Below are 26,993 nucleotides of genomic sequence, written 5' to 3' on the forward strand. Positions count from 1 at the left end.
GCTCTGCACAGTTAGAGGGGAGGGAATAAGAGAGAAACCCAGAGCACCTTTCTGTAATTCTGTAATTAAAAAAAATAATCTCTTAGTGATGAAACAATTTCCACTAATGTCACCTATCCAGCAAATTACCGCTGTTCCTCGCAAACTATACCACTGCCAATAATTCTTGGTAAGCATGAATGTTAACAAACCTGCAACGCTTATTGGATAGCTCTTGTAAAAATGACAAATCGTGAGTGAATCATAGCTTTATTAGCCGCCCATTACCCCAGCCTATAAGAAAACTGCCATAATTAACCTTCCCGTTACTGTTTCCCACCTTTCTTACCTTTAGTAATAAAAATTTAGCACAGTTACTACTTCTATTTTACTAGAAAAGAATCATGCCATGATTTTACAACAAGAGAACATGTATCAGTTGAAGTCTGCATTTAAAAACAAATAAAATCGGGGTTTTTTTCCCAGTGTTCTCAGAAAGTATTGTAACAGCTGTGTAAGGAAAGGTTATTTTAACCTCCAAAATCTATTATTTCTTTTTTTCTCCTAAAAATTTTCTGGAGCCAGACAACACAAAGCTGCTGTGCCCTGAGCTAGAATGGAAGGTGGGGATGATAGGAGGGGGGGGTGCCTGTTTACAATTACTCCATTCCTGTTTTTGATGAATCTTGCTGAATGACCACTAAGTGTTGGTTTTGTTCTTTGGAACAAGGGAGCTATTAATGGAGGACCTAAAAAGGAAGGAAAAGGGAAAGCAAACAGAAAGCTGCCAAACTCAAAGGCGTTTCAAACATTTCAGCTGCATGTCCCGGAGGTAATCTGCTCCACAGGCACAAGACTGTCCCTACACATTTGCAGTTGCTTTTCATCCTCTTCCTTAACATGCTAAAATGAAACAGCTGAGATACGGGGGAACAAGAGAACGTCAGAACTAAAGTAAAAATTCAAGATACCTAGTAAAAGATGACTAGTTACATTATTCAAATTTATGTAACGAGAATTGAATCACTGTCTATGTTTGGCCGTGGCAGCCACTTGCAAGCAAGCCTTCCAGAACCACATCGGCAGTTGTCTTCAAGAGGAAAGGATGGATCATGTCTTTCTTGCACCATCGTCTGCCTTCTCTGCGCACCATCCCATAGTCGCCCCTCTCAAGAGTCTCCTCTGCCATTACGCTGAGACAAAAAACAAAAGCAGCAAAAACCACACTCTGCCTCCCTGCTGCACATACATACTTCACCTCCTCCCTGCAGGGGCCAGAACTTCAGAAACTGTCATATTAAATACCGGGTCAGGGATTTAAACTGAGCGACCAACAACTTGCAATCCACCACAGGCAATCCTGAGAGCCCTTCAGTGAGGATCCCAAATATTTCACTGAGGAACCCGGCTTTCTCACTTTTTACCTCAGCTGGGCAAGACTGCAAAGCATCAGACCGTCTTAGTCCAACAATCTCATAAGCAGAAAAGGTATTTTACATTTACTTCTTACTGTATAGTAGTTAAATATTGTCCCTTCTTACAAGCACAGGGAGTATATTTCATGAACAACAAAAAAGTATAACGTCAACTAATAAGTTTTCCTTCAAAGTTGTTTCAAAAATTATATAGTACAGACACACAAAAATGGGACTATGTGGTTTGTTTTGTGTGTAGTGTGGTTTAAATACTCTATTGACACACATTTAGAGAAACCTCCTTACAGCCACATACTTTGAGTAATATAGTCATGTCAAATTTATGCCAGCAAAACCATTATGTACCTCAGCAAATTACCAAGTTTTCCTATATGCTTAACTGAACATGTCGTCAACCAACTTGATTGAAAGTGTTGCTTAGAAGAAAATCGCTTTCCTCTAATTCTCAGAAAAAATGTGCAATGCTGTACGACTTGCTATATGGCAGTCCATTTATAAAGCTGACCGGGGTGGACAGTTTCAATTGGTTAACTGTTCATCTGCTATGACATTTGTTTATTTACAAAAGATACCGGTCCTCTACAGTGTATGAAACTATCGAAGTTGCACAGCGATGTTAAAACACCATGGCTGTGATGCCACGTGTCTGTAGTACCACTCCTTACTGCACTTTTTCCAATACCTTCAAAAGCCATCAAATAGATCTGGGCTTGTATAAACATCAGTTGTATGTGCCTATACTGTATAGAGGTATTTGCATCCAAAACAAATATATGTTAATATTCACCTGCTGCACACCGGGCAAAGAGGACAACAGCTTTGCATTGCTTTCCTGCTTGCCCATTCATACTGTCTAGAGGGTTTTAGTTTTGCCCCTGCTAATCGCCAGTGTGGTATTGCAGGAGAGGCAGGTCCAGAGCAGCTCAAACACGAATGGGGAAGATCATCCAAGAAATCCGCAATACATCAAAGCACAGGGAAAAAGAAAGAGAGAGGAGAAGGAAACAAAACAGGAGAAAGTAGTTTACTTTTTGGGTTTTTTTTGACATTTAGAGAAGCAACAAATCAACAATGAAAAAAAAATATTCTGTTTACCTTCACAGTAACTGTTGGGACACACACACACAAAAATTGAATGCAATCATAGTATTATTTCTACTTCAGTGAGAAGAAGCAGTGCAAAAGAAAACTTTCCTTGAAAACAATTAATTGGCATGCACACTTGGGATTCCTACCCTATAAAAGTGACATAATTTATATTATTTAGCATTTTGATTAATCCCACGTGTTGTTGCTAGAGCTCACCATGAAGGATTTTTGAATACTTCTGCAGCCAATATGATAGAAGCAATAATAAAAATAAGATAACTTTAAAAGCTTGTAACAACATATTCTCCCATAAAGTACTATATAAAGCAAGAAACTACTCTAAACAAAAAAATTAGCAGCCATTATTACACAAATACCTCTGCCTATTTTAACATCTCATTTCACACGTATCTTTGACAGAGAGGCTGTCACCAGCTAAGCGTGTACTTACAGACTTGGAACCACCATGACCTATTGATGACAAGAAGCTGCATTACCTTTAGACTTCATATGTGGTAACCATGTTTCGCCTTCTGGTGTCCCTGCAATGGTGGCTGGAATGCACATTTTCACCGACTCAAATCAAGAGGGGTAAGTTACCACATGTTTCCCACAGCTCACACAGGCAGATGAGCCACACAAAGGAAGAGTGACCAGAGCGCAGGTGACCTTTGCTGCTGTTTGTGTATCAAAACCTTCAGTCTCTACCTTGTGAGGATCCTTTAAGCTCCAGGAAGCAGAGGGTGACTAATATTGTCAGTTATAAGGGTTTATGTTCATTTTAAAACACAGACATGACAAAACACATATATTTATTCTTAAAATTTGGATAGTTTTATTACCTGAACAAATACAAAATCCATTGTGCAATCTGGCTATGATGCTTATCTCAGTGACATTGTATGGCAGTGATTGCTTTGACCTATTTCTCTCTTCTCTGGTGCTTTTTAAAACAGTTCTTTCATTAGCCACTTAGCACTGATAGTCACCAGTCTCTCTTAGCACCAGATAGCCACTTATCTACCCATCGTAATTATCTCCTTCAAGTTACAAAGAATACAAATAGATATTTTCATTCCATCTTCTTCCCTATTCACTGCTGCATTCGCTTTTGCCTTCTTTTTACTCACGTTCAGCCAAGACTAAAATAATGATGATAACAGACATGTTCCCTTATCTGAAAGCTGCTGTACTCCCCAAACGATTGAGATTGCTGATCTCTGAACCTCCTCCACAGCACTGGCCACATTGTTCCATTTGAGAGCATAACACCAGACTATTTTTATATCATCCCTATACTGCTCGGCATATATCTTAACGCTTTGTTTGTTTTTTGATTGTTGCTGCACTCGGAGCAGATATTTTCACTGGCATTGAGCCATCCATAAGTAATCCCTCAAACAAATACTTTGTGCTTGTGAAAGCTCAGGCAGGACCCTACAACATACACACAAAGGAGAACAAAATAAGGTCACAGCTGCCCATGCAGGTCTGGTAAACTCCCAGCATCTGGCTTTGCAACCTTAAAGTGTCTTTTATCAGATTCTCTTTATGTATTTATTGAAGCTTAATAGAAGAGCTATCTGCAAGGAAAACCAGAGAGTCTATGATGTGGCACTCTGCTGACACAATGGGAATTCGGGGTCCTCACCTCCTGCGGTGGGCAGGAACGGGGTTTTTTCTGTACAGTGCCTGGCACAACACAGCCTTGGTCTAGGACTGGGGCTCCCAGCAGCCTTCCTGCATATACCAACGTAAATAGCCAGTCCACAGACCAGACACTTTCCATGTGGATGAAGAGAACAATTTGTGGTGTTATTCTGTATGTGGACCAGCCACTCAAAAGTCCTACCACAGATACGTTGCCTGTGGATTATACTACTATTTGCAAGGAAGCAGAGAAATGATTTCTTTTAAAACTTGGCTTCTTTTTCTGGCCCCTAAGGAGGAATGTGGTCCAGTGGTTACCAGCATCACAACCAAACACGGACTTCTCTGAAAGTCTGGGTGACTAAACGGATGCTATTTAAGAGCTCTGGTACAGCTACAATCAGACCTCCGCTTCTCCACAAGTATCTAATGTGACCACAAGCAACGTCTCCATTGTGCCATTTGCAAACAGGGTGAGCGCTCCTTGCTCGCCTTCGCTCTGTGATACCGTTCCACAACGACCATAAAATGCACGGAATTAACATTCAATCAAGAGACTAATATGCATGCTTTTTTTGGATACTTTTGCCCTTTTCCTTACCACACAGGACAGTGGGGGACTTCTGAATTCTCACCACTTTCCTCTCCCTAAACATAAAGTCTGGATTTTGTGCTTCTCAGACAAAAGACATAATGGAAAACAAGACTCTGCAGTTAGCACACAGAGAGCCTTATGTTGTCCAGACTACCCAAAGCGCAGAGAAGCTGTTTGCAGAATTTTGTGATAAGCCGATTAAATTTGCTGAGCAAATACATTTTCCATGGCCAAACCTAGGTGAATCTTCTCAGGGAAAGCAATACTCCTGTTTGGATTATCACCAATGCACAAAAGACGAAGAGCCTGGAGTTTTTCAGACACTTGATTTGATCTAATCTTGACAAATTATTCCCTCCTTTTTCTTTTTTTTTAATTCTCAGAATCAGCTACAACATTCTCATGAAAACTTAAACACATCAGTCCAAAACAAAGAGTAAGCCCAGAGTATTTCAGTTAGAGTGGTTAATGTCACACACTCTTTCCTTAGTGGCACCTGTAGGTTTTGATACCACAGCAGCCAAAGAATGAGAAAGAATTGAGGAGTTGGAGTTCCCTGTTTTACCCACACATACACACAAATGCTGTGGTTTTTGGCTCACACAGCTACATCAGCAGAAAATCTCCTCCTGTCAGAATATGTTGGTCTCCACCAGAGCCTTCTTCCAGCTTAACTAGAGAAAGGGAGCTCTTGGGGACACTCAGTGACACCAGCACAGTCACAGCTGTACAAGCCTCGTGAGCAGACCAGACACGAGCAGGATTTCAGATGGAGAAACTGAAATTAGTGCCCAAGTTACTTAAACTCCAATCCCTAACATTCTGTGATTCTGTGTGTGTGTAATTCAGGTTTACACGTAATTTGTGTTAGCTTGCACAAAAGCAAAATGATTCAATTTCTTCTCAGTTCAGGGCCTGCACATACAACGTTGCTACTGCTAGTCTGCTGTCAGCTGACATTTCTCTAAGAAGCATATCTTGTATGGAGATAAAAGAAAAAGCAGGAAATAAGGGTATCTTAAACGGAAATTCCCCACATTTCTTTTTCCTCTCGGACTATAAAACAGGACGAGGATGATTTCAGGATTAAATACATGACATCTTTGGGGTGTCATTTACAGGCCAGATGAAAACTGAAGTGAAATTGAGAGCACTAAGACAGGAGACTGTTTTTCACAGTATTTTCATCAGAGATTTTAACTGGCAAATAAATATGTAAAGCTAGAGCTAACAGCCTACATTTGAAGGACAAAAACTATCCTCCTGGCTACTAGGTTACTTTTTCTAGGCATTTGAGAATGCAAGCCACCACTTCACGTGTCCTGGAGAGCAGTTGCACGCCTACATCATATGGTAAAAACTAATTAAGAGTTAAAGAAAACAGAGCCAGTGATACAGCCCAGTCTAAACAGTGCCATGTCAGACAACAATACTCTTGTTCTAGTAACCCTTATACAACCTATTTTCTGTCTTTTATATCCCATACTTATCTTACCTTGCTTTCTCCTACTACCAACGTTTGGATACACCCTACTGTCTCCACTGCCTCACCTGCAGAACACAACTTTTCTCTAGATAAAAAAATGCAGTGCTTCAACACACAACCATAACAGCAACACCATCTGAAATAAAAGAAAATTATTTATAGTTTCTCTGACTTTTGCTTTCCCTTCGGCTCACTTTCTCAGTTCCTTGCATCTTTTGCAATTGCCACGTCAGGGACTTATTTTGAGAGTATCTATTTAGATGGGATATCTATTTAGACAGGATTCTCACTGCTGAGGCCGGATTGCATGGAAAACACTGGGCAGCCCCTGCACACCGACAAAAACCCCACCTGTACCCCCTTGGCAAGAGGTTGATGGAGACTCAGAAGGAAGCAGGATAGAGGGCACCACTTGCTACCACAGCAAGCAGACTTTGCAGTAGCTGTGGGCAATTTAAAATACGAAAAGGTGTAACCTTTCTATGTTACACAAGTATTGACCAGAAGTTAGTGCTAGAGAAAGAGGGAACACAAACTCTTTTTGATTCTAGTGCAACTGTCCATTATAAGCATGGTTTTCCAGCAGTCTTGCCTTTATTTTGCCTTTCTTCAAGGAAAGAAAAACTGCAGGGATTATGCCCAGAGCGCCCACACTCTTGAGTCTTACTTTCAAAAACCAACACAGCCCCGTAAAGATCTTTAAGAACTTCATCTTCCTTGTCATTCATAACACAAAAGCTGCACTGCATTCTTCTTGCAATCCAGGGTGGTACAATTCAACTAAAACACATTTTCCTGAGCAAAAAGTATCTTTCAGTCTTTACCACTTATATAGACTGAGACACCTTGGAAGAGGCAAATTGTTCTTTATCTTCCATCGCGGAAGAGATTCTCACCAGCCTTTACAGATCTCATATATTTTTGCTGAAGGGGTTTAGGGCACTCAGAGGATCAGAGAAACCCCAGCCCTTAGTGGGCTCTTTCCAGTGGAAGAAGTGGATGTTCTTCACCTGTTCCCAGCACACTGCTACAGCTCAGCAAAGGGCTGGAGGAGGAGAGAGGAGGGCACCAAACAGGAGGGGATGGAGCCACCACAGCAGCCGACAGCTCCAGAGCCCTGTCCCTGCCCAAGAGGCCGCGTTTGGCACTGCCAGGCACGTGGCTCAGTCTCGGGCCAAGAGCCATCTCACCCAGGAAACGTCAAATGCCACCACGCCACACGGGACACAGTTTATACCCTTGCACCTTCGGTTCGAGCAAGGGGCACAGCAGACTGTGAGTACAGCCCAAACTCACCATCCGGGCACAGTCTGGTTCGGATCCCCTGATGTATTCTGAAGGAGAGGAGTCCTCATTGCCTTAGTCTCTAATCTTTTTCTCCTTCTCTAGAGACTCAAAATACATTTCAGAAATAACCAGATGGTCAGCAAGCACTAGAAAATGGCTTTTGATAATGAAACCTAATTAATGCTGACCTGATCTCCCTTGTGTATTATCAGCTTTGGCCATCATAAGAACTTTGCAGTTCCACAACCACTACAGGCAAAATTTGGACACAAAGTTTGTGGAAACCCTTATTCTCTGGGTTCCACCTAGCCCCTTAATTTTTGCAAATGAATTCAAATGGGACTACTAGTTTTACAAGGAAATTAGTACTTGCATTGAGAGCACAAGTTTATTCTGAAGCTTTTGCTTCCTTTGAACGTGTTCTGCAGATTTGCATTATTGTAGGCTCGGTGGCAAAGCACTACAGTCACAGACAAGATTCCTTGCTGAAACAACAATTTTCCCTTTATGGCTTCTTAGAGCAAATTCAAGTCAAAATAACAAAAAGAAACAAAACAAATGCATAGCTGTCATTTAAAAACATATATTCTTAAAAGGCTTTAGGGGTATCATTTATGAAACACAAAGAGATTTCCTTCTTTAGCAGTGTTCCAACACATGACTCTTTCGTGCTTACTCCAAGACATGAATATACTTGCCTGAGATGTCAGTGAGGTATTTATACAAAGGCAACTCTTGGGAAGCCTGTTATTGCGAATACAAAACAGGAAGTACAGTAATACCAGCAGTGGATGCTAAATAATGCTTAGCATAAACTCTGCTCTCCAATTAATAAGCACTGTTAACCCCTTCAGGGGAAAATGAGACGTGAAGCGTGAACTGAAAACACTGACTCATGATTAAACCTTTGAGTATTTTTCTCACAAGGTTTTTTCTTTCATTGGCTTCTTTTGGTTTTGTTTTTTCCCCTCCCTTCCTAATAGCAGACAGAACACAACAGAGGACAGAACTTGCAATATAAATGAGAAAATGGGAGGAAAAAAAATGAGGGTTGAAGCTTGTTGATCTGTTGTAAATGAATAAAAGAAAAATATGAAAATGGAACAAAATTATAGTGCAATAAACCCTTAATGATACTTTGCACTCTGCAAGTCCTTTCACAGTTACACTTTCACTACGCCTTGTAATAACCATGCCATACGGAGGGTGCATCTTTAGGAACTACTCCAAGTATTCAAATACATTCGTACTGATGTACAAATGTCACAATTATTTAGAACAGGATGCAAATAAAAATACCATACTATACTAAATATTCTTCAGTCACTTAGCTGGTACTCGACAAAACTGCAAGATCAAAGTTAAAAATTAACATTAAAAATAAGGCATTAACCACTGAGAATGGTTTTTATTAAAAAAAATAAACTTATCAGTAAAAAATGCATTACCCCATAATGAGACAGACACTCCAGGCATAAAAGCAAAGCTTTTTCTTCACACATTTTGAATAAGAAAAATATTTTAAATAGACATTTCTAGAACACAAGTGAGACAACCCCATCACCAGTTTGTTCTTTTCAAAACATGCGCAGCTGTAGAAAACAACCAACCAAACAACCACACCACAAAATACAACACCAAGAGCTTCCTAAGTACAAAAACCTGAAACAAAACACATGTGCAAATTCCAGATGGACAAAATTCAAAACTCCTTCTTCCTATGGTCTGACAAACCCGTATCTGTTTACAAATGGGGGAGAACACCTCTTCTGACACAACTGAGTCACACAGACTCTCTCTCTATCTCCACTTTCTCCTCTAAGCACAGTATTTTGAAATCTTCATGCCAGCTAAGAGACTGAACTTTGGTTTGACTGCCATCTGCTGATCCCAGGTTTTGGGAATCAGAGGAGTTATTTAAAAACACAGCTTTCAAAGTGCTCAGTGTTTGTTCTTCCAGTTCTTGGTAAAAATAGAAATTAGGGAATTAGAAATAACAGGGATATATGTTTAGAGAAATCAAATCAAACCGAATGTCCTGATATTTAGCATTCTTTAGCTCATTTTCAGAAAAACAGAGAAAATGTAATTATTAAGTGTGCATGAATAGGACAACAGTTGAAACAAAAGCATGTTACACACAGGACCACTGTGACAATGAGAAACAGAATCAGGTACAACAGTTACTCCTTAAAGAGAAACATAGCTGAAGCAACTATTAAACAATAAAAAAGGAAACCACAAAATAGTAATAGACTACCTTTATACTCCTCTGCAAGGAAGAACATCACAACAATCCTTTTACCACAAAAAGATTTGATAGAATGTAAAGTCATTGTTTCATTAATAACTAATGAAACACACACACATAAGAAACCCAATCCACTTTCAGGACCCCCACATTTTGTTGTTTTCTTTCCTTCAAGATGGCATTTACTTCTTGAAGGGCTGAATGGGTTGCTAGCACTGAAATGATGGAATCAGCCTCTTTAGAACTGATTATACCATGAATGAGGACAGCACTTTAAGTGGTATATTTTTCTAATCAATAATGTTTTTTATCAGTACAACCCACCATTTCGATTCATATCAACACAGCTCAAAGCCAAAACTGAAGCAGTAGGAGATTTTTCTCCTGTTCCATACAGGAATGTCCTGCTAAAACCAGCTTCAGCTCGTGTGTCTACAGTAGGTGACGGAGCAGCTTGTGCATGTGCAGAAAGTCATGTCAGGGCATCAGGACCACCTGGCTGAGAAAATATCTGGTTTATTTTTATTCTTCCCCTCAACCTTGATGAGGTGCGAAAGCTCTTATATCCCCACTTTACTTCTTCTCAGTTTGTTCCTTCGGCAGAGCTGTAGTTCTTTCCATTATTATATCAGAAAACTAGAAAAATCAAGTGATTATATTTATCTAAGCAGACAATGATAAAACCCAAAGGGTTCAGAATTGCCACAATGACTGTTTCAGCCCAGTTTGTATCCATGCTATATTTTTACCTAATCAGATATGAACATCAGTCACCTTTATCCAGTTCCTAAAATTCCAGTGCTGCAAACATTCAAATGCACGCTTAGCTTTAAAGTTAAGCTTATACATTAATTATTCCAGTGCTGGAAACAAATGCAATCTTTGGCTTATGCGAAAACAGCTTTAAAGGCTTGAGTGTAGACTGAAGGAGTTCCAGCAAACCTACCCATGTTCCAGGCTACAAACTTTTGTAGCAGTTATTTCTATGAGAATAAGATTCACATGAATAAACCCATGGAAGTCTCACCACAACACAAAAAAAACCCCAAACAAAACACAACACAAAAAACCCAAAACAAAACAACCCACGACACACCACAGAAAAACAAAACAAAACAGACTGACATTTGAATAATGAGTTTAGATTTTTCTATGAGCCCAGAACTTCAGGTGGCATGTGGTTTCTGAATGAAACCACAACTTTGATTCTCTTAAAACAGTACTAAAGAAAATAATTTTAAAATATATTAAGTGTCTCAGAAGTTAAATGGCTCCAGTTAATATTTTTATTTTTCCAAGAACTTGCATTATTTGTGTGTAGGGCAACAAAGATGATGGAGTGGACCATCTCCCTATGAGGAAAGGCTGAGGGAGCTGGGGCTCTTTACTTTGGAGAAGAGGAGACTGAGGGGTGACCTCTTTAATGCTCACAAATATATAAAGGGTGAGTGTCAGGAGGATGGAGCCAGGCTCTTCTTGGTGACAACCAATAAGAGGACAAGGGGTAATGGGTTCAAACTGGAACACAAGAGGCTCCCCTTAAATTTGAGAAGAAACTTCTTCTCAGTGAGGGTGACAGACACTGGAACAGGCTGCCCAGGGGGGTTGTGGAGTCTCCTTCTCTGGAGACATTCAAAACCCGCCTGGACACCTTCCTGTGTAACCTCATCTGGGTGTTCCTGCTCTGGCAGGGGGATTGGACTGGATGAGCTTTTGAGGTCCCTTCCAATCCCTGACATTCTGTGATTCTGTGTTCTGTCACAGCATTGCTGGCAGATCACATAAGAATACACCTTTGCTGTGGAAATGTGTGTGCTTTAACAGCTTCTTTATTTGTGATGTGGCATGTTCTGTGAAAAATACTGTTTTCACATGCAAAACAAAGACAGGACATATGCTCTACAAAACCTGTAAATGATCTTGTAAAAATCCCACAGACTATCTAGGATCTTCAGCAGTGGCTTCTTTGCTTCTCTTGCTCTGTCTGACAGAAATAAAAGTAGCTTACAAAGAAAAGTAACCCATCAAGAGGAAAAGGGAAAAGACTTTCCCTTCAGTCAGAATTCTGAAATCTCTTCAGATACAGTGGGGTTGCGGAGTCATAGAAAAGGAAAGAATTTTATCCTCCGTGAATGTTAATCAGCAACTTTATTGAGAAGCTGTGAGGGAACAGCACCTAATGCCTCAGTTACAGTGCCTACAGCAATTACAGCTGGTTTACTTTCTTTCCATCCCTATTACAAGCACTCTTGTTTAGAATGTTTAGAATGTACAAAGGATACAGAGGTCCTGAAAAAGAAGGTGGCATTCTTCTATGGGTACTACACCAGCCATAATTGCGGTGAGGAACACAACCTATTTCCACTTCAAACCAGTTCTCTGCACTGTTCCACCCCCAGATAACACTTTTCGCTGGAGAACAGGCAGACAGTTGAAGCAATATCATAAAATGCCTCATGGTTGGTGTGAAAAGTCTACATTCTTATAGTAAAATGTACATATAAGCAAAACAACAACAACAAAACTCTAGGTAATCTCCAAGCAACACGGTGCATTACTTAGCATAGGCCAGTATGGCTTGATCTAGCTAAGACACACCTTTCATTAAAGAAACTAACTGTTTATCTTGATTTCTGCTGCACAGAACCAAACCATTATTTAAGAGCAATATCCTGTGAAGCCGGTGTTTCTAGGTGAAGAGCAAGGTTTGCACTCCAGCTGCCCTGGGAAATGCATTGCTTCTGAGTACAGGCAGGGAAGCTCAGGGGAACACAAGGAATAGGAATCAATGGAGAAATCTAGGATGAAGCCAGTTACATTTCCTCACACCTACTCAAATGGCATCATTAGTGCACAAGACAGAGAAGCTCAGATATCAGATCAAAATGGTACTTAAGCACTAAAACAGGTATTTAAAGACTTTAACACACTTCAGTATTAAAAGCATGAAAGAATCGTGTTCCAGTTTTACAAAATAAAAAGATAATTTTGTAAGCTAGCACAGAGTACTTACATTCCTTAATAAAACTAAAATAAATGGCCATTTTATAAGTGCAGTAACATGTTCCAAGGTGTGTGTTTGCCAATTGCACACACCTCAATGTTGACTGATGAACACACACCCCCTGGCGTGTGTTCTTGCTTACATATCTCACGTGCCTCCCTGTTAAGTAATGGAATAAGACTTGCCTTGCAAACTGGCTAATGTTGCCTCTTCTCACTCAGTGACTTCTGCAGAAAATATTCACTGTTAAGAAAAACAACTTCTGAAACAGAGTTGAACTATTTGCAATCTTAAATACACCCTCTCTGCAAGACCAAACTCTCTGATAACCCCCATTTTCTGTGTCACTGTCAGGCATGTGTTTTCCCCCAAGACTGGGTTGGCATTCAGCATTTTTCTGTGTGCATTGCTGCCTACTGTAAAGACACAATCCTCTTTACCAATCGTGTTTTCCATACCAGCTACTTGCTCTCAACGACTGCCTGTTTCACTGTTTTCCAGGTTATAAGAAGATGGGCACACTCATGCTCTCCACACAATGACAAGGTACACTATGGTAAGGAGATGGCCTTCTTCTAGAATGATTTTTCTCTTTAAAAACATTTTTTTACATAGTTTTGTTTTTACTTGCTTATTTCGAATAAATGCTGGCTAGTGTATAATAGCTCTAACAGAAAGGCATGCTTCTTGCAAAACAGTACATTTCTCAGCCTGCTGGAAGCCAATCCATGGGGTTTTTTAGTTTTGTTTTATTTTGAGTCACAGGACTTTATTCCACAGACATATCAACACCAAGACCTGCAACTCACCTTTCATGGTCATTTCTGACATGATATAGCAAAAACAGTGCCATGCTTATTGTTCTCCTTTTCAGAACCAATGTACAACAGTGCAATGGGATTCAAATTCTCTTGAGTTCATCATATTGTGTGATGCTTTATCTCTCATTCCTCTGTTTTCAATAAGAGTCCAACTGTGCTTGTCAGGATCTGTCTGCAGATAACAGAGCGTACTGGCAGCACTGAGGCCCTTCCTATGTTACCTCTCTATTGCAACACAATACAGACCCCCTGCATCTCATCCGTTTTTCCTGTACAAAACTTGCACCTCCTTTATGAGGTCTGCTACTGAAAAAATGATGTAATACAGGAACCATAATTACTGATGATATAGTTACCCAAAGCAACAAGGATGAAAACTGAGGGAGAAGAACCATCCAAGACTCTCAGGAGACGTAGCAACCAGACATATTCAATGCAAGTAAACGCAAAGTAATGAACATGGGAAATTCAGTATTCCCTTCATATATAAAAGGTTGGGCTGTAAGATGAATCATTACCACTTCTAGTTTTAATAGACAGTGATGAGAACTTTAGCTCAGTTCTTGGCAGCAGCCAAAAGAGCAAATCAAGTATTAAAAATTTGGAACTGCTAATAAAAGAGTGAAGAAAGCATATTGCACCCACAGAAATCCAAGTCGCACCCATACCTTGGATACTGTGTGCAGTCCCGGTCTCTTTGTCTCAGAAGGGACACTACAAATCTGGAAAAGTCAATAATTTGCCTTCCCTCCTCTTAGCAGTTTCGGAAGGTATTACTGCAGGTGACACAGAAGCACATTCATACACAGGCCATGAAGTTTAAGCTAGTAATGACTGCAGCCCTCTAAATAAATAGCCCAGTGTTTCAAGAGGTTTATTTACCTCTGTTTATCTATCTTCATACTCCATTAGTTCTCTATCTCTGTGTCTTCACCTGAGAAAAACTCTAGTGACATTGATGCAAGTTCTGACATCCTTTTCTATTGTATCAACTGCCAACCCAGTTCCCGAACAGAGTTTACAAAGCAAAACTCCCTGTACAGGAAATTAGAAAGTGGATGTGGGGGGAAAAAGAAACACAGGAGGATAAGGACAGAAAAGATTTGTTATACAGCGCTCATGGTTACTGATGTGAGTTTACAGGGAAAGGATATCAACAACAGCAGCAAAACTTGACCATATACAATTAATATGCTATTAATTAATAGAATTTTCTATTTTCTAAAATTTGTTTTCATACCATTTTTTTATGTTCGCATTACAACTTTGAGTGAGGCTATCAACAGGAAAATAGAATACACATTCTATCTAAAGTAGTGGCTAGTATAACAAAACCAAAGCAGCTCATTTTTAGGTTTAAAAGAGATGAGTAGCACAAAGCAAGAATTTTATTGTGTGATCACCAAAACAAAGGAACAGCTCTCAAATAACCTCAAGCTTTTCAGCATCTGATAGGGACCAGTTATTCAGGAAGAGTCTATAGAAAGCATTCAGAATATTGTCATAAAGTGTGCACAAAGCACATTCAAGAGAGAGCTTTTCAAAATCTTTCTGTATGTCTGGTATAGGTGTCTCTGCAGTACAAAGCTTAATTTGCCATGGAGAAAATACACTTACATTTAAAACAAAGGAACAAGTAACTACACCCTTTTTAATTGAATTCCCGAGTGAAGCAAGAACATGTAACAGACACAACCCCCAGAAGGAGCAGTCACCTGAGATCTCCAGAAGAACTGCTGAGTGGAGTTTTATCAGCCACTGCCCGGCACCACTCAATCAAAATACTCATATGACTTCCAGACATTTCTCAATCAGCTTCAAATACCTTGTAGTCTACACCTTTTTCTAGATTATCCCAAAAATCTAGGAAACTGTCATGATTCTGAGCCAACTCTTACAGTTGTATATACATCAAATCATACAGAGCTTCAAACAAGCTTTTGTTATTAAATGACATTGGCATATGCAACCCTGAGGTACTCCAGTGACCTAAATACCCATCTACCAAGTGTCCACTGTTCATAAGAGACATTAATGTCTCATTTGGACATGAATAGAGCCCTAGCGTTGCACTCCTGCAAGTATGCATCACAATCCTTCCACATAACTTATGAGAATGAGGTATTATGAATCAATAACCTTCAGACTGTTCCCTTTTCTTTTATGCTACATTACTATAGCGCTGCCTTCATTTAGCTTGATGTTAAGAATTGTGGTTTTTAATGACTAAGATGTTATAGAAAGAACCTGTTTTTCCTGAACAAACTTCTTTTCTTTCATTGCTACAGGTACTGCACACAAATGGTCTACTTATCCCTAAGCGGTACAGACACCACATGTGCAAGACATCCAGTTTTCATCACTGATGAAGCAAATAAAATGGAAGGCTGGATCCTCTTGAACAAAACAAACAAAAATAATAATAATAAAAAGAAAACACAACACACCAACCCACACACAACCACAACTAGTCTATGATGCCTATGATGCGGTATTTTTCCTTCTCTCCACAGAGTTGTCACAAACGAAAGACTGCTCTAATCAACTGAATACACCAATGGTTGCCTCCAGTATCCATGGAGATCCTCAAGTAAAATATTACTATTATCCTTACTTAGAAAAAAGTGTATATTGGCAAATCCCTAAATTCAACTGTTGTTCATAGAGCCCTTTAGTAACGTAGAGAACTTGATCATATTCTGACTTGCCCATTGTAAAGCCCTGAGGTTCAGAGGTTTTCTATACCTCAAACTAAAATGGTCACCACCTTAAAGTGTCCAACCAGCGAATGACACTGTGGTCACCACTCCCAGGCTGCACTCCGCCATGATTGATACTAAACCACTGGTATGCACAATGCTGGGCTTTCTATTCAACCATGACTTCCATTTTCACTGAAACAGCTTCCACCCTATTAGGGGAGAGATTAGTATCAGCACTTAACATAGAAGTCACTCAACATTTAACTTTATAAGACCATGCATTTAGTACCTTATGCTCTTCTGAGCTTTGACCTTCTTGTCCTTTCCAAGCTGGCTGGCTGCCTTTGACTGATTTGTTTTGTAATGTTCCAGTCAAAACATTTCAGCTGTTGTGTGAGGAGGAGGCCAGGAAAAATGTCGCTTGATCTACAATTTTACACAAATAATAAAATTATTTCACCCTAACCTTTGGAGGGAGGTCTTGAGATCTGACCACATTAGAAGGATTTGAAACATCTCAATTTGAAAAAGCTTTGTGAGGATTCTTGACATTTAGCAGATGCATTTTCCAAGTTTTGACCCCTCAAAGACTGATCCTACGAAGGCTCAAGGAGTCTGCAGGCCATGCTGGATCCTGGCTCCCAAACTGACAGCAGGAAAATGACCTCTCCTCTTAATGGAGTCACCTGCATCCAGTCAAGCAGGACAAGGAGAAAGAGGACACCAGAATTGACTCCACGAGAAAGAAAAGCATGATACGAGAAGTAAACTCATTGAAAAGTAAGAGTCTGGACAGCGGGCAAAACTGATACTCACTAAGAAAGGACACCAGATGTGGGAGCCTGGGAGGAGAAAGAGGACTGGGGAATCCTGGCTGGGCAGGAATGTGCCTGATGAGAAGCACAGGGAAAAAAGTTGACATCAACTGAGCAAAATGACTAGAAGCAAGAATACTACTGAGATTAGATGAATACTTTGTTGAAGATGTGAAGTCAGGAGTCATTGGAAACACAGACCCAGATTGGATACTGGATAAAGAGAGCCAGCAAACTGAACAGGGAGAAACAACAAGGAAAAATGTAAGGAAGGAGTTACGCTCACGGAAAGCTGGAAGAAGCGTTACTACTGAAAAAGTAATTTATCTACCCATTCCTATGTTGTCAGAAAATATCCTAGATAACAGGTAAAAGTCCCATTCTTGCACAGTAGACACCACAAAGCAAAGGAGTTTAACATTGTTGTCAGTTTACCAGCTATTTCAAGCAACCAAGTTTTCTATGGCAGATCAAGAAGGTCCTATGCTGCTGATAGCCACAAAGTTCTCGATATAACACCACACGATGGAATCTGGATACTCCCCTCAGAAACTAGCAATTGTTCCTCTGATTTTAAACAGCATAAATCAAAGCCCTCAAAAGAAGGAAATATGAGTATTAAGGTAATTAAAGTAGACACAATCATAATGACTTGTAAAAATAATTTTCTAAATTAATGCAATTTAATTAACCATGCAAAATGAATACCACTTTAATTAACATAATTAAAGATTATATTATGATGCATATGCACAAAGAAGAATGACCCAAGATTATACACACAAGCTTACCTATGGCAGTTCTTAATTCATAGGTGCTTGACAAGCACAACATTCTCTATAATACTATTTTAATATAGTATACACAAAAAAAACTACATACACACTGTGCATTTTGCATCCACAAAGAGGAAAGCTGAGCAGAAGACCAACTGCAAACGAAGCACTAAATGTGTTCATGGCTACAGCCCAAGTTCCATAATTGTGGCCATTTCTCCAGCCCCTGTAGCTCACAGTGCTACACTAACACCCTTTCTACATCATTCCCATAAATATTTAAACAAAACAAGACTTTTTGGAATGTCTCTTCCTTAACTGTTGTCACTGCCCTAATGTAGCTTATTAAATATAAGAAGACTCATGAGATCCAACATGCCTGACTGCGAAATAGGCCTTGCTTCTCTGCCATCAAGCCCAGGATCCCCAGCTACAAGCCACCAAGGCCCTGGCGGCTCCCAAAGATGCTCCCACAGGCACTGAGCCAAGACACATGGCTCTGGAGAGCTAACTCTGCACAACCCAAACCCTGACACAACACGGGAAGAGCGAATTGAAAGGATTTAAGAGGGAGAGGTTATCGTCATAGAGACTGTTCTCAACTCATTCAAGTAGGAAGTGAAAACCTGTACTTTTACAAGCACAGTTAAAACTTGCTTGTAAAACTTTGTACGTGAAAATCAGTCATAAAATTAGCGTTACTTCTGTAGACAAAGTTGTATGCTTTGTCACTAAACCCACACGAGGAATAGAGTTGACCTAACCCAACACTTAGGAATTTACACCCAGCCTACATGTACTGCTGAAATGCACTCCATTTTTTAGAAGCATGAATCATTTTAACCCATAAGTGTATATTCCCACATTCTGTTACAAATACAGTGTCATTTCCATGTCAATGTTAAAAAACAACCAACCAACCCAACAAACACACAGGTGGTATCACAGTTACAGACTCGCTGAACTGGGGGATGTTATTTACACAACGAACATGGATCTGACAGCCTTTCAAACTTCCCACTTGGTGAATTATCTGGAGGTTTTTTAACATGCTGTGCTCCTCATCTGGACTTTGTTAGGCTAGGAGGTACGAATAAGAACAAACTTTGGCCATTGGCCTCTACTTTCCCACCGTTACACTTTACCAAAAGAAGTAAACACACTTTAATACCTTCAAGTAAGTTTTCTGGCATGTGTTGCAAAGAAGTTTATGAAAATATTAGTGATGCTAAAATACATGACCGAGCCAATGCAAGGAATGCTTTCCTTTATAAAGAATAAGAGCAAACATATTTACTTTTGTGTTCTATTTGAAGTAAAACCATTCTATTTTTTTTTTACATACATTGTTTAGAGGTATGTTTCCACAGAAAAAATAAAGCAAATTTATCCTGGCCCTATAGTGTATCTGTTAAAGGAGAAAATATGCAGCCCAGCAAGTTTTCCCTCCAACCTTTCTTTTCAGGCAAGTAATAAATCTTGAGTGAAAAAGTCACTGTGCTCTTCAGCTGTCACCACTAAGATTTTGTTTTTTAAAACCGTAGCAGCCTTAAGGCTGATTTACTACTCAGCCCTCCACACTCTGACAATCGAATAGTTGGAAACAAAAATCACTTTTGCACACCTGGAAATATTTTATTTGCTGTACTCATGAGAAAACAAACTTTTCATCAGCAAGGAAGGGGAGGTAGGGAGGGAGAGAGAGATTTTCAGGTGAATCTTAACACCCACTGCTTGACTTAAACGACCTCTGCATTCAAACAGAGCAGTCGGGCTCTTTAGGGGCAATGGGCTCAGGATGCAATCCAGCCTCAAATCACCAGCTTGGAGGTCTTGGCCGGTCAGCAGCAGTGCTCATCAGCTGCGTCCAGTCAGTCACTTCAGTTTGGCAGGTGAAAAGAATTTGTGACAATTCCTAAATGGTTTCATTCACTCTTTTTGCTTTTCTTCTTTTAAATCAACTTAGTACACTCTTAATCACCTTAAAATGTAAACACCTGATACTAATAAAGGCAAAAATTAGATTTTTTGAGAAACAGCTACTTTCTAGAGCACCTCTTTGCCCTACTCAGAGCTGCAAGTTTAACAAGATTAAGGGTAAAAACCAAAAAATCACAGGGAAAAAACGATTGATGGAAAACGTGATTGTGCCAAGACTGTGAAACAATTTCACAATATCACATCCTCTTTTCAATGGCATGTAGTTTGATAAAATTTTTCCCTAAAGCTTCATTTTCAGAAAATTTATTATATGTTCCACAACAATCTTGTCTTCAAAAGAAATCCCACATCTTCTGTTATTTCAAAGAACTAAACTTGCACCTGGGCAAAATGATGTAAGCACTCGAGGTGCTGGCTAACTGAAAAGGATACCCACAAAAACCTCTCTATTTTTAATCCCAGAGCTTTACAAGAATATGAGGAGTGCCCTTTGAGAAGCAGAGAGGTATTTCAGCACTTATAGTAAAAACAAAATAATAATTAATGGTTCAGCACTGTGGAGAGGCACAGCAATTGCATTTACATTATTTGATTTCTGCTCTGAAATACTTTGCCACCTGTTCTATTCTCATGATGACTACAAAGCCCACCTAGAAATGACAACTGATTGCAGTAACATGACAGCAGACAAGGCAAGAAGTTTAGCAAATTACTTGATAGCTATACCTACCAGTTTCCAGGCTGGACAACTTCATCTCCAGTAACCTAGCTGTGCCAAATTAAGTATGCAAAAAGATTTAATTCTAACTAGTGTTTACTTAGTACTAATTTATTCAACTATCATAGAATACTTGGTCTAGCAGTAAGTGTTACAACACTCTCCTCCTCCTAAAAAGTACCCACTCCTGTGCCACCTATCTTTCAAATCTGGATGAAATCTGCACAGAAGCAATGCTGAGAAATGACAGATAGAGACATACCCCTGTTCCCTGCTGGGACTCTGCTCGTGTTGTATCACTGCAAGGCCAAGGGACACTTGACTGCTCATCCTTGAGCCAAATCCAGCGCAGAACAGAATTAATAGCTAGATATTTACATTTCTTCCTCCAGAATCCTAAAGCAGGTTAGTACAGGTAGAACCTTCTTTCAGGAGCAGCTAGGGATAGGAAAAAACAAAACAAACAAGAAAACCCACAAAAAAAACCCCATAACACAAAGTTCTCCTTCACAATCCAGTGCACAACTATCTGTATTCATGTACCTAAAGCAGCAGCGAGTGGCGGGATGGTTTGTAGAGAAGATGGAGCCATACACTTCTCGAAGGTACACAGCAGACACAAGTTACAACAAGCTAGAATGGTAGAGATAAGGAAAGAAAACCTCCCAGGTGAAGGTGGTCAAACAGCACAGCAGGTGCCCAGGGGCTGTGAAATCTCCATCCTTGGAGAAAATCCATTCCCTCCCAAACCAGCACCGAGCAACCTGACCTAACCCTGATGTTGGCCCTGCTCAAGCAGGAGCCTGGACCAGAGGACAGCCCAGGGGCCCCTTCCAACCTGGAGTTTCCTACATCTTCAATCAAATGAGAGGTGAACGGTTGTCACAGAGGGAAACATAACACGTGGCCGATGGATTGTGTGGCTTGTAACTCCACAGTTCTACACTATATTTGGGAAAACTGAATTCCTACCAAGCCAAAGCTGTAACATAGGAAGAACCTTTAGTAAGATGTATGTGACCAAAATGGAAATCACAAAAAGGCAAATATGCAAATAGGAAAATATGTTATGTGGTAGCAACTCAGTTTTGTGCCACTGCATCTGACTGCTAAATATGCTTGTAGTATCACCTGCTTTACCACAGCACATAGATATTTTCAGACAATTCTGAATAAATACACAAGATTCTTTCCTATTCCTTTTAACTTGTAAAACTGCAAACCTAAATATTTGAATTTTTTCCATAAGCCTCCAGAAAGACAGAACTTTGATGTTTTTAAAAAGGAAAGATTATTTACTTTTGCTGCAGGCAAGAAATCAGAGTTTCTTTACTGATTCTGCCAAATGGCTCTATCATGCATTTTTTTATTTTCATCAAAACAAGTCACTTTAAATTAAGGTTGTCCCATAACTACACAGTAATCAACATTTTAAGGGTCAGATCAACTTGCTGAACCTCGCTTTGACTTCTCTGTCCAAAGGAACTCCTCCAAATCCAAATGAACCACAGGGGAAGGGAGTTTTATTCCCTTTCCTTATGCTTGGCAGTTGCTAGGAAGAATATAGGCTGCGGTTTTAGTTCGTTCACATAGGCAGAACAGACAACTCAATAGTATCGGCATGGTTCTGAATTTAAACCTGGTGGTTAATACACCGAAGCCAACAGGCCTTATCTAAGAACAGCAAAACTTGCAGGTAAAGGAAGAGAAAGAGGAAGACAGTGAGGAGGAAGGCTGGGGAGCGGGAAGTTTTTCAAAAAAGAAAACAGATGTGCAAAAGAAGGCAGTGAAAATCCTCTGCACTGACACAATACACAGAGCACATGTTCTTATACCAGCACACAAGATGCTTCAGGATTGTTATTACAGGAAGGCTTGGCCCCCAAAGCATTTGTAAAGATTCAGCTCTTCAATAACCACAGTACCAGGGTAGTTTCTGGTTCAAGCTACGCTGAAGCCCATGAACACGGACAAAATCCAGACCATCATCAATCTAGAGACAATGGGGCAACACTGACAGCACAGCATCTCATTAATCTTCATTTGTCCTATCACATCCCGTCATTCTTATGCAAATAGCATATTTGAGGATACATCTTTTCTGCACCCCACGATAAGGAAAAGTGAAGCTGTCAGGAGCACCAGGATGTCATCCTACACCACAGGCCATCCCTTCACTCAGCGCCTTGTGTTTTACATCACAGTTAATGTGTTTGACATTCAAATTTGACCCAGCAGGAGGTAAAACTATCTGATGCCGCAGCAACATGCATCCAGCTTCCTGTGCTAAAACATCCACCAAGGTCCCTGGGGAGCTGACAACCTCTCTTCCTTTGCTGTACTCTTGCTAATGGAGATTGAAATGCTGCTTAAAAAGAAGATAACTGCATGGGCAGGTAATGATAGCAATTCACCCTTCTCACCCAAGAAATAAGCCCAGGACTAGAAGGCAAGGAAAAGAGGTTCCACTGAAAAAGCAAAAAAAAAAGGAAACAAAAATCCTGATGAGTTGGTCTAGGTTTGCTCCCATGGAAATCTGTCAGACTACACCGGAAAACTTGTCCACATATATGTCTGAATAGAACTTTTAATTTCAAGGTATCAAACTATACACAGTGTTCAAAATATTTTACGCAAGGGGATGAGTGATCTCTCTTGTTAGGCCAACTAACACATGGGCAAATATAGACAAGCTTTAAATGGTAAGCAGCTCCACAAAGTTCCTGCAAAGTATTTAGGCATTAATAAATAAATAAATAAATAAAGCTCTCCTGAGTGGATAAGTCACCAAAAAGGAAATGCATTTCTCCTATTATTGCTCATCAATTCTACTTAAAGAAACAAGAACAGAAGGGGAGGTTTTACTATTATTATTACTGAGTCAGTGTTTTGTTTCTGTATCACTTTCAAAGAATGTTCAGAACATCTTGTTCCAGAATACTTCCCTTCCAAGACAAATCACTCTTTCAGCATCATACAAGGCTGAAAACATTATGTGCTGGTTTTGTTTTCTTGTGAAAAACAGAAGCTATCACAAAGTATTTCCAGCATCCCATGAATGGGATGCAACGTAGCTAAGTGCTACAAACATGAGACGCAACTTCAGGTTGGAATAAGATTTCAATACAATCATGAGATCTTAGAGAAATTACCTTATTAATAGACATTTAAAACAAGTCAAAACAACCTTGCCATTAAACAACTTTATAAAGTCTGATTCAAAATCTATTCACTATCCAAAAGCAACACCCTGTAGTGTCTGCAAGGATGATGAAGTCTTCACTAGGCTCAGGGGAATACCCTTACATTCCATATTCTCACATACTGTTTTCAACTTACAGAAGATTGATCATATTTGTCAGTTAAGAAGCAGCCACATAAATGGAGATGTTAAGTGGATTATTAAGTTTTATATTACATGCTTACAAAATTGTTACAAAAAGTGCATTCCTCCAACATTCTTGGTTTGAAATACTAAAAAACAATCGCAAAAAACATACCAGACATGTTCCCAGTCCTGGGAAGTACAGACTACAGACTGCCTTGTACCTTTATACCGTAAGTAAAGTTCACACATTCAAAGTTACTGTATAGTCATCTAAGATCTATGAAAACAGGGCACACTTTTATTGTAATACATAACTGAACTGATATTTCCATATAAAGCGTTAAATTGATTTAACAAATATTACCTTTTCCAAGCGATCAATCACAACATAAACTAAAGGCCCATACTGAAAGATTTCCCATTAAGTGAATGAAGTTCACAACACAAACACTTTGTGGTGTCGATCTCCTTTACTCCAGGGAAGAAAAAGTACAACTAGTGCACTGCAAATACTGCACAGACTGAGGGGGGATGGTGTCCTGGTACAGCCTGTCTGGCCTGGATGGAACATGGTGTGAACAATACCAACTCGAATGGGCTTCTCCAGTCCCTTTAAATCACAGTTCAAACTCCCCCTTCCTCCAGAATGGTGACATTTTGCTCTGCTGCTCTGTAAGTCAACTCTTTCTACAAAGTTACCAGAACTTCTTTGCCTTATATCTCAGTAAAACAAGTTTTTAAAAATATCTAAATTGTCAATAAAATCCTAAAATTCCTATAATCACACAGCTTGCTCCTGTGAGGAGCACTGTCATGCAACCTTTTCCTTTTCTTTACATTTACGGTCAGAAATATCAGCTTTACCTGGGAAAAGAATACGTAAGCCTAATGCTGTAACCTAAACAAAAGTGTGCTGTTAGTTCTTAAAAAGTTGACCACCCCCATAAAATCCTGATGCATAAAAGATGTCCAATTCTTACCCACCAGATTAAAATGAAAACTTTCAGTTCTAGGCTAAGAGATCTGGATTTGCATCAGTGATGCAGGCACAGTTGGCATGTATCTAGTAACTAGTCCTATCTAAAAGCTGCAGATATTGGAGGGTGGCAGCCTTAACACACTGTAGAACTGCCTTGATATCGCCAATATTTCAAATAAACACTGTCCCAGTATGCCAATTTTTCAAATAAAAACTAAAATATAAGAAAATAGCATTCACTGTGGGCCCAGGAGAAATCCAGCAGAAGGGAGAATGACAGAGCACTGAATTCTCAGGCAGCAATGGAGATAACACAGCCCAGAGCTGAACTGACCCAGAAGGAAATTTCCCTTCTGCTCCACATGCAAACTTTCCTTCAAATTTAACTCAGTCTGAAACCAAAGAATAGTTACCAAGGAAAAATGAAATCAATTTGACCGAAGTGAAATCTTGAAAATTTCAATTTTGCACAAGCATATTTTTCTCTGATGAGTTCTATTATCTTTTACTGAAAACTCTTTGCTAGCTCTGTTTTGCCATGGCAAGCACACAGTGTGTAAGGAAGCACTAAGTGAGCCTAGGACAGGACACCGTCAGGACACTGTCAGCTGTGTGGCTTCCTTCAGTTCAAAAGGGAAGAGGCTATGCCAAAATACTATTCTTTTTTCCCCTCAAGATTTCATTTCTATATAAACCTGACTTTAAAAGCGTTTACTTCATAAGTATTTTATGCCTGAACGCTCCAAGACAAACAGAAAAGACTATTCAAGAAATATCTTAAAATAGGAGAATTTGTTAACATTAAAAGATCACGAAAATAAATTTCATTAATTTGTCATCAAGTTCATGAATGTTGCGAAGGTGAAAAGTTGTGGAATAAAGAACCTTACCAACACTACAAAATATACCTTAAAGGAAATCACTTCAGATTGGTCTGTCTACTGCACTTAGCTGTGAGAAGACACAGCAGTGGTAGACAGCTTTAAAGTGGATTTTCTAGAGGGCTGCTGGGTTGGTTTTGTGTCTGGAGGTTTTCTGCAGTAAGTGTTACAATCCTCCTGCTTTTACAAACTTGAAATGTTCTTGTTGCTACAGCAAAGCTACCGCAGGATCTAAGGAGAAATTGTACTGTTTACAGTTGGAAACGGTATTGCTGGCAGCAGGCTAAGGGCACCAAGGAGATATTTAATCTTTTGAAAGGAAGTAACTAATGGAACCAACAAACTCCAGCAAACTCCTGCATAAACAAGCACAACAGAAGCAAAAACCACAAAAGCAGTTTGACAGAAATGTTGTTGCATAAGTTCAATGAGCTTGATTTAAGGAAAATTTCTTCTAGGAAACAGCTACTTAAGGCCATCACAAAACATTCTGTTTCTATTAAAAACACTGTAGAGGGAGGAAAAAAAAGCCATAGACATAATCCTTTTCTTTGCCTTGTCTTCATTTTCACATTTCTACTTTTAATCATTAAATTGATTAGACAAGGGTTTGGAGAGTAGAAGATAATTTAATTGTTCCAGAACCTGGTCTTCTCAAGAGAACAGGATACACAGCAGTGCATCTATTCGTACCTTGTCTATCATGTCCGGTCTGTTTGTAGCTGCCAAAATTGTCACGTCCTTCAGCTGTTCTATCCCATCCATTTCCGTTAACAGCTGAGCCAAGACACGGTCTGCTACATTTCCAGCACCTGAAGAGCTGATTGAAAAGAAAAGTCACAGCATGAGCTTTCCCTTCCCAGAAAATTGGAAAGAAAAAAAGGAAAGAATATACTGTCCTTTCAAATTCATAGTGATCCACCTTTTTATGTTAATTCTTTCTGATTTTTATTTTCACCTTCAGTCCCTGAGGTAAAAGAGTGTCAGTCATAGGAAGCAAGTAAATGCAAACTGGAGAATTCAAAAGATTTCTTGGTATTCAGTAAAGCAACTCAGGTTTGTTTGGTTGGTTGGTTTTACTTACTATTCTGCTATGTAAATTGTAAAGATTTTAATACAACGTGAATGTCTGGAATAAACACTTAAGAAAACAAATGAATTCATGCAGCTTCTTTAGAAGTCAAACTTTAGCTTTTAGCACCATCCATGTGAGTGCTCACATCAACCTACGCAGTGTAAAAAGTTAGATAGTTAT

General features: G+C 39.5%; 1 protein-coding gene across 4 annotated transcripts in view; it reads right to left on the reverse strand.

Annotated features, from left to right (window-relative positions):
* AFG2A (AFG2 AAA ATPase homolog A) overlaps positions 1 to 26,993 on the reverse strand; it is a 225,742-nt gene that overhangs the window by 137,332 nt on the left and 61,417 nt on the right. For all 4 annotated transcript variants that reach the window (XM_065062123.1, XM_065062121.1, XM_065062125.1 and 1 more), the window contains exon 14: positions 26,432 to 26,558. In XM_065062123.1, coding sequence (XP_064918195.1) covers positions 26,432 to 26,558 — 127 coding nt within the window. The remainder of the gene's footprint in view (positions 1 to 26,431; positions 26,559 to 26,993) is intronic.

The sequence above is a fragment of the Columba livia genome, chromosome 4 (genome assembly GCF_036013475.1).
Source record: "Columba livia isolate bColLiv1 breed racing homer chromosome 4, bColLiv1.pat.W.v2, whole genome shotgun sequence".
NCBI lineage: Eukaryota > Metazoa > Chordata > Aves > Columbiformes > Columbidae > Columba > Columba livia.